The 12,424-nt window shown below is 46.3% G+C and overlaps 2 protein-coding genes across 2 annotated transcripts; both read right to left on the bottom strand.

Annotated features, from left to right (window-relative positions):
* Positions 1–262: 262 nt before the first annotated feature.
* LOC141094101 (E3 ubiquitin/ISG15 ligase TRIM25-like) lies at positions 263–4,695 on the bottom strand. Its single transcript, XM_073579827.1, has one exon. The coding sequence runs from the start codon at positions 4,548–4,550 to the stop codon at positions 2,970–2,972; it is 1,581 nt and encodes a 526-aa protein (XP_073435928.1). The 5' UTR covers positions 4,551–4,695; the 3' UTR covers positions 263–2,969.
* Positions 4,696–7,251: 2,556 nt separating this feature from the next.
* LOC141094402 (E3 ubiquitin/ISG15 ligase TRIM25-like) lies at positions 7,252–9,829 on the bottom strand. Its single transcript, XM_073580199.1, has one exon. The coding sequence runs from the start codon at positions 9,827–9,829 to the stop codon at positions 8,252–8,254; it is 1,578 nt and encodes a 525-aa protein (XP_073436300.1). The 3' UTR covers positions 7,252–8,251.
* Between the last annotated feature and the right edge of the window lie 2,595 nt (positions 9,830–12,424).

Genomic DNA, 12,424 nt, shown 5'->3' with positions numbered 1-12,424 from the left:
TCCTTGTATTGGGGAAGTTACGAGCGCTGATTATTCCCATTATTGACCCCAACAATCTCCATAATGGGCTCCGAAATCCCCAGCTGGAATGGAGCAGGGTCCGTGCATCTCTGACCCCTGTGATCACTAAGTGTCCTCTGGAGAGTTGATCATTTGCTAGAATGACCCTTTAGAGTCTTTTCTTGTGTAACCTCTGGTCTACAGAAACTTTCCCTCATTTATCCAAAGAGATCGGCCCCAAAAAAGCCCAAAGACGGAAATCTGTGGTAGTGATATCATGAGTTTACTCACACGGCATCAGTACAATGAGGCCACGAGTGATGACTGTCTGTACCGGGAAGCCTTCATCAGAAAACGACTCTTAAATCAAGTTTTTTGTCTCTTTTTTTTAGTTTTTTTTCCAATTTTTTTTTTTCTGGATCTTTATTAAAACCAAAATATTTGTCATTTTAAAATTTTAATCTGATACTTTCAGGAAGAGTTTTCAGCAGACTACTTATCAGCACAGACAGGAGTTTACTGACTGGTAACACCTGATAACGCAGGATCCACTATTCACTAGAGTATTGCAGTACATGGTATGAGCGATCTAAATTGGAAAAAAAAAATAAAAAAAAAAAGTTTTTCAAAATGTAAAAGTTTAAAAAAAAATATATCTAAAAATTCAAATTCTGTTCCCCCCATGAAAAATAAAGAAAAGAAATAAAGATATTTTGCATCGCTGCATTCGTAAGATCAGGTCTAATAAGATATGAATTAATTCCTCCGAGTGGTAAATGTTCTAAAGAGAAAACAAACTTTTTACAACATTTCCATTTCTAAAGATTGTGATGTGGGAAAATAACATTCCAAAAATATGAAAAAAAAAATCAGTTTAACCCAAAATCCTGATTTAAAGAATAGATCATTTTCTGATGACTCTTTCCCTTTAAGACTAAAGTGTACGGTTAGATATAAACAATATGAAAGAGCACAAAAAGCAGTAAAACCAGATGTGCAGCCTAAATATGAAGACGACTAAGGCCAAGTCAGTGACATCCCCAAATCTACAGCAATAACCCCCCACAGGGTGGCGCCGACAGGAGAGGGGCGCAGACAGGAGAGCGGCGCACAACATCACCAAACAGTACTTATGGAGGACTGGAGGGGGTAGAGGAATGGAGCCCACCACCAGCCACTTCAGTGGTGGTGTCAGGACCATGTTGGCATTTTGAGGCCATGTGAAGATACATGACGCAGGCCCTGACGGCCATGGAAGCCTCCTTCTTTCCTCTCCTGTTACGATAAATTAATGATTGTTAATACCTTTCTAGTTAGGATGAGTTCACATGTGCTGAACCCCCTACCAAGGTGGCTCAGTGACGACTGAATTCATCCCATCCTATGTCCATACCGGAGGCCATATCGGATTTGTGTCCTGCTGTTTGATGGTGGCTCCAAGTGTTGAAGTCAGTCCATCCTCGATGTAGGAGAACTTTCGGCCACTTGCTATTCAGTGGTGCTACCGAGACGGGAAACCATTAATCCTTTGACTCCTATATTGATGCAGGAGGTCATATTGGATATGCATTCTGTTATCTGATGGTGGCGCCAGCAGTGGCATAGCGTGGGTAGGCAGCGCCCAGGGCAAGGCAAGTATTTTGTGCCCCTTAACTTGGACCATTAGCACTCTGTGAGTCCCTTCCGCCTGTCCAGTATTGAACTCCTTGTCCTTAAACTACATGTATCATATTTTAAGAAAATACTGATAGAAATATAGTTTGCCTTATGGCCCTCTAGTTCTTTCTGCTGACATTAAATTTAAAAAATAAAAAAGTTAAATATTGTTATAATTTGTTTTTACTTTTTATTTTCTATAACATTTGTTATGTAACTATTTTATTAATATAACCCTAGTCCTAACTCTAACCTTAGCACTAGCCCTGGCTCAAACTCCAACCACCATCCAAGCCCTAACCCAGTCTCCAACCCTAGCCCTATCTCTAACCTTTGCACTAGCCCTGGTTCAGTCTCCAACCCTACTCCTACTTCTAACATTAGCCCTTACCATTGCCCAAAATCTAACCTTATTTCTACCTTTAACCTTAGCCCTAGCCCTGACCAAAACTCTAGCTCATGCTCCAACCCTTGTCGCAATACTATCCTTAATTCTAACCTTACTCCTAACCCTACGAAACCATAACCCCAATACTAACGCTAAGTCGGACCCTGGCCCAAACTCTAGCCCTAAGCCGAGCCCTCAACTAGTCTCCAACCCTACCCCACCTCTAACCTTAGCCCTTAGCCTTATCCCAACTAGAACCTTATTCCAACCTTTATCCTTAGCCCTAGTCCATCTCTAGCCCCAACCCAAGCCCAAAGCTTCAACCCTCACTCTAATTCTATCCTTAGCCCTACCTATAACCTTAGTCCTAACCCTACCCCCAAGCCATAGCCCCAATCCTAATGCTAATTGAGACCCTCTCCCAAACTCTAGCCCCAATCTAAGCTCTAAACCAGTCTCTAACTCTAGCCCCAGCTCTAACATTAGCCCTTACTTTTGCCCAAACTGTAACCTTAGTCCTACCTTTAACCTTAGCTCTAGCCCTGGCCAAACTGTGTTCCCAATCCAAGCCCTAACCAAAGCTCCAACCCTCGCCCTAATTCTAATGTTAGCCCTGCCTCTAACCTTAGTCCTAACCATGGCCCAAACTATAGCCCCCATCCTAACACTAACCCTGGCCCAAACTCTAGCCCCAGCCCCAATCCTAGGCCTAACTCTATCCCTATACAGTACTAGCCAATAGGGAGAGATTTTGCACCCACAAAAAATTTGGGATCTGTGGCACCTCCTCCCCAAGCAATGCCACTGGGCACCAGTGATTGATCCATTGTCTCTAACATTTTACACAACTATTCATACATTTGTAAAATTGAGCATGTGACATAAATAGGATCTACAGATCTCTGGGGCGCCATCAGTAAACTCTCTAGCTCGTAATTCTTACCCAGTCACCCCAGACATAAAACACAGCATGTAGGGGCTCTGAGAAGACGGCGGAGAAGGTGTGCAGGTGTCTAATTGGCCCTTGTAACTCATAAAAGGACAATTGTCCGGCTTCATAATCCAGATAGATCCTGAAGCTGTGAGAGGACACGTAATGAGGGATCTGGCTAACGTCGCTGGAATGTATGGCCGAATACTCCTGATTAAATTTACATAAACCCCAGGACTTGCCGTTGTTTCCAATGTAGGACTGGACGCCTTTCCTGTCTATACTGGGATAACACACCCCGATCATCCAGTCTCCAGACTCACTGGTCTCCACCTCCCAGTAATGGCGTCCTGAGGAGAAGCTCCTGGTGCTCATTACCTGACAATACTGAAATCTCTCCAGGGTTTCGAGACGACATTGATTTAGATCTGACCAGGACACAGATTTCAGATCTCCGGATACTGCCACGTAATTACCAGCCGTGTTTAGATCGAGTAATATATCCAGGGACTCGGACACATAAATCCCTCTTTTCACACCGGTCATAATGTCAGCTAGACCGGCATGTAAGGCCGCAGAAATCAGACCTTCATCTAGATCCCCAGCCTCGTGGACCTTCTTATCTTCTCTTTCTCGCTCTTCATCATCTCCCTCCTGACGGTCATAAAAGTCATCTCTTATGGGTGCCCGTCCTTGTAGGACAGTGACGGGATCGTTCATGTGGCACAGCTCCTCAACATCGAACATTTTCCTGGACAGCTCGTCCTTCTTTATCTCCAGCTGCTGGATCAGGTTGGAAACCGTGTGGGACACCTGCTCTTCCCAGTTGGATATTTCACTGAGGACCCTTTTCTCCAGAAGGTCCAACTGTTCCCGAATATCCCTAAACAGCACATTCACCTGCTTGGTCACACCGGCTGCTTTTTCTTGGACGTCCGCCCTTCGTTTTTGCAAGTTCTTGACTCGTTTCTCCGTCCTCTTTTTTTTCACAGTCAACTTTTCCAAAAAATGTATTAGCCTGTCTCTCTTTTTTTCAAAAGCTGCATTGATGGGCTCCACGTAGTGTCCCTTATGTTCTCCAAACGCGATGCAAGATACACAGATGCAAACGGCGTCCTTGGAGCAGTAGTATTCGAGGATCTTCTTGTGTGTGGAACATTTTCGCTTTCCGTAAGAAGTGGTCGGCTCTGATAGGACGTGTTCTGGGGACTTGCTGTGGACCCTTAGATGATTGTCACACAGAGACGCTTCGCACAGCAGGCAGGATTTGACAGCAGGTACCGGAGAATTAATGCAGTAAGTGCAGAATATCCCTGGTGCTTCATGGTCCTCATGGGACATGGATGGACACTCTACTGGGTGGCACAGGTTGATGGGCCTCTGCAACGTTGGTCTCTCGTGAAACCTTTTTCTGCATTCAGGACAGGTGTACATTCCAGACTCCTGCTGAGAATCCAGTTCCAGTTCGATACACCCCCGGCAGAAGTTGTGCCCGCACCTCAAGGTGACGGGATCCGTGTAGACCCCCATGCAGATAGAGCAGTTCTGCCCATACTTCAAGTCAGTAGCTGCCATACTTGCAATCAGGAAGTGTCTCTTTATTTGGCAAATCCAAAGGTCAATGGTCAGGATTGTTCCACTCCCGCTGGGAAAAGTCTCAATTCTTCTTTTGGCGTAACTTTTTTTTGGGGGGTATAATAAAAGGGTTTTGACGTCTACGGCAGGTTTCGCCTCGCGGTTATGCCCTGAATGCACAGACGTACCTTTTTTTTTTCTGTGTCTCTTTCTCTGTGAGAACGGAACACCAGACCGTCAGCTGTGTTGAAAATTACGCGGTTGCCAGCTGAGTTCGCCATCTTGTGGAAAAAAAGCAGAACGCACGAAAATTTCATCCTCTATGAAATGCGCAATAGGCGCATAAGGGTGTGTGCACACGTTGCGGATTCTGCTGCAGGTCCGTGTTTTTGGCCCTGCGGATCTGCAGCAGATTTTGCTGCGTTGTACAGTACCTATAAATTCAATGGAAATAAAAAAACGCTGTGCACATGCTGCGGACGTTTCCGCGCGGATTTGCTGCAGTTTTAAATCCACAGCATGTCAATTCTTTGTGCGGAATCCACAGCGGTTTGACACCTGCTCCATTACCAGGTATCAAAACGCAGGGGAAAACCGCAGGCTAATCCGCAGGTGAAACGCATGTCTTTTGACCTGCGGATTTAGCCAAATACGCGCGGAAAAATCCGCAGCACAATCCGCAACGTGTGCACTTACCCTAAGGCAGCGCCTGGAGCTGGGCAGATATTACCGCTGATCCCCATCTCTCCTGCACCATCTTGTTCACTAACAGGAGCTATTGCCCATTTGGGGCAAGAAGGGTAAAAAAAAAAATCGAGGGGCACACTAGTCATTTAGAAATGGTGCAAAGCATGGCAAGATCCATGGCACTATGATCTTCCCCTGCTTTAGTGTTGGCTCTCCACCGCTGCTTCCGACAGTGGTAAGAAGCACAAATGTTAGAACGAGGGGTGACAAAATAGGCAAGAGAATTTGATGGCTCCTAAGGTGGACAGTACATCTCTAGCACACCAGGGACATCATATGGCACAATGGTAATGCAATATTCATATACCAAATCTGGAATAATCTGATGTCCACACCATTCATGGATATATCTGTGATCGGGGAGCATAATCGCTTCTGTGAGTTCAACCATGAGGACTTGGAAATATGGTGGACAAGTTATTCCACGAAGAGGTTCCTGTGTGAAAATCTGACAAATAAGTAATCATGTCCTGCGCCCATCTTTCTGACCACGAGGAGTGGTGAAGGGTCTGGTTCCAACATATTAAATTCTATCTAAGAAAAATTATGTCACATCCAGGAAAGATGATGAGAATTGTAGATTTGTCCCAGCTTCTGTGGTGATCTCCTCTGCCTTCTATGTACAGTGTGTCTTTTTATTATTTCATCTTTTTAAAATTTGTAAACTCTGTAATTCTTTTTCCAGATTAAATGTAAAATTCAATAAGATTGTTTCTTGCGGCTCTAAACGTACCTACAATCGCGAAGAGGGAAAGTATATCCTGTTTGTGTTACCCTATCTATACCAGAGTGCAATCATATTGTCAGGTGCTTGGATCAGCTTTGTGTGCGTGTTCTAGTGTGTATCACAGGACAAGCATCTCGCTGCCCAACAAAACTGAGTGGTGACAGCAAAAAGTGTGGTGTAGAAGTGTGAACTGGCTATGGGGAGCGCTGAGTTTTGCAATAGGTGAGTGGACAAGTGAGTTTATGACACCCATTATAGCCTATGGGTCTGTGCACATCTCCGTTGATTTTTTTTTCTAATTTTTCACAAGAAAAAAAATCTGTACAATGAGACATCTGTTTTTTTGTCAAGTTTTGGATCTGTAAAATCCAAATGTGGTTCTGCAATTTTTTTTGGTTCTGTTGTTCTGATGATGGGTTCCCTTTAAGGATCCATAACTCTTGGAGCCATAAAAGGGTTATTCATCCATAGACCCCAAGTTTTAAGAATCCAATGTGGACACAGAAATATCCACAATTATCTATATTAGGAGGCCTAATTCTCAAGGTGCCCAAAAGAGACTCCATGACTTAAGGGTTGTCCCACAAATTGTCTTGTAAAACTCTACCATCCCTGAACATATGGGCTTGTAGGTGTCATAAACTCAAGGACACCACTATTGTCAGATATGTCAAGAAACCGTGCGCCCCTAACCTGGAGCTTGAAGGTAGCTTAACAGCACCCGAACCATGGCTTTAGTGACCTCCTAGTGACACCTCCATTGCCCTCTCCTTTCTACATTGATCGCCACTGTAACTATTACTATTATGTGTTGGTCTACGTGTACCTGGTCCTGACTGCACTGGTTCCCAAAACTCTGATAAAATCACAAAATCAAAAATTCTTTCTTAACTTGAAGGAAAAATAACATTTCTCCCCTACAGATGGGTAACCCAAAGACTCACCGTTTGTGGTGCTGCGTCTGGTATATCCAGTTAGCGCCGATTATCTTCATGTTGAGAGGTGTCTGGTTCTCCATGTAAGGGGCCGTAGGGCACCAGCAGGGGCCAGGTACCCTTGTTCTGTTGACTGCCCAGAATCGGACCACCATTGACCACACATTGATGGGAAATCCTAAAAAATCTGGTACATCCCAGAAAACTATAGGTCAATTGAGTACAGAGTCTTTTGTGACCCCCAGCAGACCCATCAAAAATGTACCGAGGAGCTTGAACTTCATGTATTAACACTTCTTTATTCTAATCTTTCATCACAACCGGCACAAATTTATCAAATCCTTCAATCCCAGAAATTTGGGTCTTTTTATTGTTAATTGTTATGGTCTTTTTTCATGTAGGCATGGCTCACACTGTAATTGGGCAGAGCAGTTTAAAGACACACCCCCGAGGATCCTGTGAGCACTACCCTTTTGGCAAAGACCAGAGGCATTGCAGTAAATAGAAAGGAACCAAATGCAAAATTGGAAATGTAAAAAGAAATAACAAATACTAAGAGGAGCAGCGGGGACAAAATCTGGACACTGGAGTTGTGCATGTAATGGACCTTTAGAAATGTTTAGTCCTGCTCATTCTCACTGAAAACAAAAGGATCAGATGGTGTAATCCCAACTGCTCAATCCTTCTGTTTCCAGACATCATATGTCGGGGAAGAGTCAGGAGGCCCCCATACACATCAGGTGGTTGGCCAGTCCCGTTGACATTGGCAGACTTTCATCTCGTGTATGGCGACCTTGGTTACAGAGTTTCGTAATGAACTATTTTAGGTATGTAGTACCTATATAATAATGTTATACAGTAAAAACCATAATACCATACGATACTCACATATTCCCACCAGAGAGCGTAAGCAAAGTATAAAGCAGGTCGCACACATTACATAGCAGTCCGGTGATGGTTGACCACCCATTGAGCACACGATCATCCACTAAAGAATCGTTTTGCCGACAAACCCATTCACTGGTTGTTACAGTCATTAAAACAGACCCCGAGAAAAGAATGAAAGGACATCCAGGGAATGTGGACCTTTTGTGAAGTCTGGCCAAAGACGTCAACATCGCATCTTCTTTCCAGATGACGGCTGTCATTGACTGGCTGAAAGTGTAATTTGCAATGGGTTAAAATGTCACCAAAACTGGATAAGAAAAAACAAGGGCCGATGCTAATCGCATAAATCATATTTCCAGGTCCATTATTTTTGGGGTGTCAGTGTGCGGACCTGACCTGGAAGATCAGGCACTCTTCAGTCTTTCCTCCCAATTCTTGATTCTCAACCAATTGTTCTGCACCATGAAAGCAGCGTGAAGGGGCTCGGTGAAGGTGGTGGAGATGGTGTACACGTGTTTAACAGCGTCACTGACTTCATAAAAGGACAGACGTCCATTGTTGTAATCCAGATAGACCCTCACCCTACTACAGAATGTCCTATAGGGTAGAGAACACGAATGGCCATTATGCTCTGCCACAAGACCATTATGGCTCCTCTGCAGACACCATGACTTGTTATTACATCCAAGCCTTGACTGGTCACCCTTCCTGTCCATGCTGGAGTAGCACACCCCTACTCCCCAGTTCTCAGAGTCTCTGATCTCCACCTCCCAGTAATGTCTTCCTGAAGAAAAACTTCTCGTACTTATGACCTGGTCACCCCCAAATCTTTCGTCTTTGTCCGGAAGATTGTGGTGAGATTCTACATAGGTGACAGTCTTCAGGTCGTCTGACATCTGGAGATGATGAGACGCTGAGTTTATGTCCAGGTATATGTTTGCAGGTTTCTGTGTATAGAACCAGAAGTTCAGTCCTTCCATTATGTCTCCTAACCCAATTTGCAATGTCTTTGAGATTGGGTGCAGGTCCAGACCACCGGCATTGTGTAACAGTTTAGGTCTCCTTTCTTCTTCTATGGAGTCACATGAGCTCCCCACACCTGACTGCTTTTCCTGTAGGACGATATATGGATCAGTCATGTTACACAGCTCCTCAATGTGACACTTACTCTTGAGCAGCTCTACGTTCTGCTTCTGCAAGTCTGAGATCAGTTCATTGTAAGCATTTAATTGCTGTTCTTTCATTTGGAAAATGTCTCTGATGAGCGTTTCTTCCAGGACTTGGAGTTCCCTCACGATTAGTCTAAACCGATCCTGGACTCTCCGAGTTACGACATTGGCCTTTTCTTGGACTTTTCTTATTTCTTCTTGCAAAGTTTGTACTTTTCTCTCAGTCTCCTCAGTTTTCACATTCATTGCCCCAAGAATCTTTCTCAGTTCCTCCTTCTTCTTCTCAGAGGCCTCCATCAGTGGATCCACCTGGTGTTCCCAGTGTTCTTTGGCCATGGCGCAGGACAAGCAGATACAGGTACCATCCACTGTGCAGTAATACCCCAAGATCTTATTATGGATGGGGCACCTTCTTTTAGCCAGGGAAGTGGTGGGATCAATTAACGTGTGCCTCACTGACCTGTTGTGGCTTCTGAGATGTCTCTCACACATGGAGGTTTCGCATTGCATACATGTTTTTATGGCAGGAGAAGGAAGGTCACAGTAATTGCAGAAGATCTCGGGGTCATCATTATCAGGCTGAGCAGAATGGAATTGTTCTGCGATGTTACTGAGGTTTGTGTTCTTGGTTAGGGCGGGCCGTTCTTTGAATCTTTTCCTGCACTGAGGACACATGTAGACTCTTGACCTCTTGGAGTCCAGTGCATGGTCAATGCATTTCCAGCAGAAGTTGTGTCCACACCTTAGGGTTACAGGATCCTTAAATATGTCTAAGCAGATCGGGCATGTAAGTTCAGCTGCTAGATCTGCCATAGTTAAATGTCAGACAGAAATGAAAGAGAAACCATCAGTGGCCACACCTTAGACCTGACGTGTGCCAACATTGAGGAGGCATCTGGTACTTTCCGTTATCAAGGGGATGTTGTGATATTTAGTAGATTCCTTCCCATAAAGTTCTGAGTCACATCCGGTATCTTCTGACTGCTCGTATCACAGGATGAAGTATACATGTAACCACCTCAGTGCGTGCCTGCACCTTGCTCTGCATTCACATTGCAGTTATGGCCAAGAAAACTTTGATATGTTGCAAAATCTTCCAAGATAAGAATAGTGGCCACAGATTAGGATATCGCAACCTGGAGCAGAGCCTCACGGCGAAGGTGCTATGGAGAGGCACAAAGCTATTCTTACTCAAGTATTAGGTCACCTGGAATGGATACATGGGGCACTACCAAAGAGTCGTCGTGACAGCAGAAGAAAAGAGGTCCATGTAGCACTATGAACAGCCCAGGTCTTCTTCTGTGAGGGCTAATTCTGCTGATGAGTATCCTAAGTGACCGGGGAATGGCCATACTTAAGTGAGCACACCTACCCCTGGCCTATCCCCCACATAACTAGCAGTGTCCTACTTTGTGACGCCATTGGTTAACAATGACAATGTGGTTCTTGTATCCACCCTTCCACAGGGCTGGGCTTACCTAGGAGGGGCGTAGCTACGCGGTTACATGGTTTCTGGTTTTCACTGGAGCTTCAGATGGTGGAGTCAGGTTTGAGCTGCCGGTAGCCACCAGGTACCACTCCTAGGCAGTCCCCAGTACTGCAGCTTCTGACCCCAGAAGTCAGGATAGCAAACAAAGACTGGGCTCGGAGTATCTGGCAGGACCGGATTTGATCTCCATTCAGACTACACAGGTTCTGGGTCCTCGGGCAGAATGGATACTGACAGAGAGTCACAGACAGTGCTTGATACGAATCCTGGAACAAGCTCCGACAGTTCGGACTCTAGGACACTAGCCAGGACAGACAGCGATACTGATTCAAGTATCATCGGAACAGTTTCAGGTTTGGGTACCGCCGATGCGGCTTCAGGGTTCAGGTACCGCCAGTGTGGCCTCACAGATCTCAGGGACAGGTTAGGGATAATACCACAAGGGAAACTACAACAGGTTCGGGTTGAAACCCTGGCTACACAAGGACCAGGGGTTTGGGTTCAGCTTCTGGCCACACAAGGACCAGAGTGTTGGTTTCAGGCACTGGCTACACAAGGGTCAGGAGTTCGGGTTCACAAGGACCAGGGGTTCAGGTTCAGCCTCTGGCTACACAGGGACCAGGGGTTCGGGTTCAGGCTCTGGCTACACAAGGACCAGAGGTTCAGGTTCAGCCTCTGGCCACACAAGGACCAGAGGTTCGGGTTCAGCTTCTGGCCACACAAGGACCAGAGATATGGGTTCAGGCTCTGGCCACACAAGGACTAGGGGTTTGGATTCATCCTCTGGCTACACAAGTGTAGGGAAGGTGACCTGACAGACGGACTTGTCTGTAGGGAGAGGGACGGTTGGTGCACTGTAGACGGATGTTTGTAGTAACAGAAGGGAAACAGCTGGGGAAAATGGAAAAGAAGTGCAGTACCTAAGTTTGACCACAAGATGGCAGGGGGGAGCGTGAGAACAGGACTTGACAGCAGCTTAGGGCTATGGAAACGCTTAGTCATGGGGGGCGGGGAAATAGGAACCCAGGAGGGGATTTCCCGAGGAGGGAGATAAATAGTACAGGAGTGGGTTCCAGAGGGAGGAGAAGAGACAGTATGGAGAATGGACAACGGTGGAGAGCTTGATCAGAGGACTGAGGTGAAGAGACAATCAGGGGGGTGGCCCCGACACAAAGAACCGCAGAACAGACAAGGCCACGGGGGGGTACCAAACGGACGACGACCTCGGACTGGTGAAGCGCTAACGGTAGATAGGCCTAGGGCAGCCCCAGCGAAAGAGCCGCGAGGAACGTCACTAAGACGGAAGGTGCAGGTACCCGGGCCTGAATACAGAGAGCTGTGAAGGTGCTGCGGTGTATGGCTCCGGTCGTCAGAAGGACGGCCAATAAACTCGGACCTGTTGCAGCCAAAATCTGCCTCCGTCTCGTGTCTGTGTCGTCTGGTCGCGGTAAGCAGTGGACCACCACCCCAATCTGGGCCCTACCCTACCTACACAAGGACAAGGGGTTCGGGTTCAGCCTCTGGCTACACAGGGACCAGGGGTTTAGGCTCTGGCCACACAAGGACCAGAGGTTCGGGTTCAGCCTCTGACCACACAAAGACCAGAGATTTGGGTTCAGGCTCTGGCCACACAAGGACCAGGGGTTTGGGTTCATCCCCTGGCTACACAAGGACAGGGGGTTCGGGTTCAGGCTCTGGCTACACAATGACCAGAGATTTGGGTTCAGGCTCTGGCCACACAAGGACCAGAGGTTCGGGTTCAGCCTCTGGCCACACAAAGACCAGAGATTTGGGTTCAGGCTCTGGCCACACAAGGACCAGGGGTTTGGGTTCATCCCCTGGCTACACAAGGACAGGGGGTTCGGGTTCAGGCTCTGGCTACACAATGACCAGAGATTTGGGTTCAGGCTCTGGCCACA

The sequence above is a fragment of the Dendrobates tinctorius genome, unplaced genomic scaffold (assembly GCF_039654945.1).
Source record: "Dendrobates tinctorius isolate UK_male_01 unplaced genomic scaffold, ASM3965494v1 ptg000063l, whole genome shotgun sequence".
NCBI classification, from domain to species: domain Eukaryota; kingdom Metazoa; phylum Chordata; class Amphibia; order Anura; family Dendrobatidae; genus Dendrobates; species Dendrobates tinctorius.
The sequence above is the reverse complement of the archived record's forward strand: the minus strand, read 5'-3'. Positions and strand labels throughout refer to the sequence as shown.

Excerpts from the sequence above, each read along its gene's own strand:
- LOC141094402 (XM_073580199.1), bottom strand. The coding sequence starts at position 9,829 with ATGGCAGATCTAGCAGCTGAACTTACATGCCCGATCTGCTTAGACATA.
- LOC141094101 (XM_073579827.1), bottom strand. The coding sequence starts at position 4,550 with ATGGCAGCTACTGACTTGAAGTATGGGCAGAACTGCTCTATCTGCATG.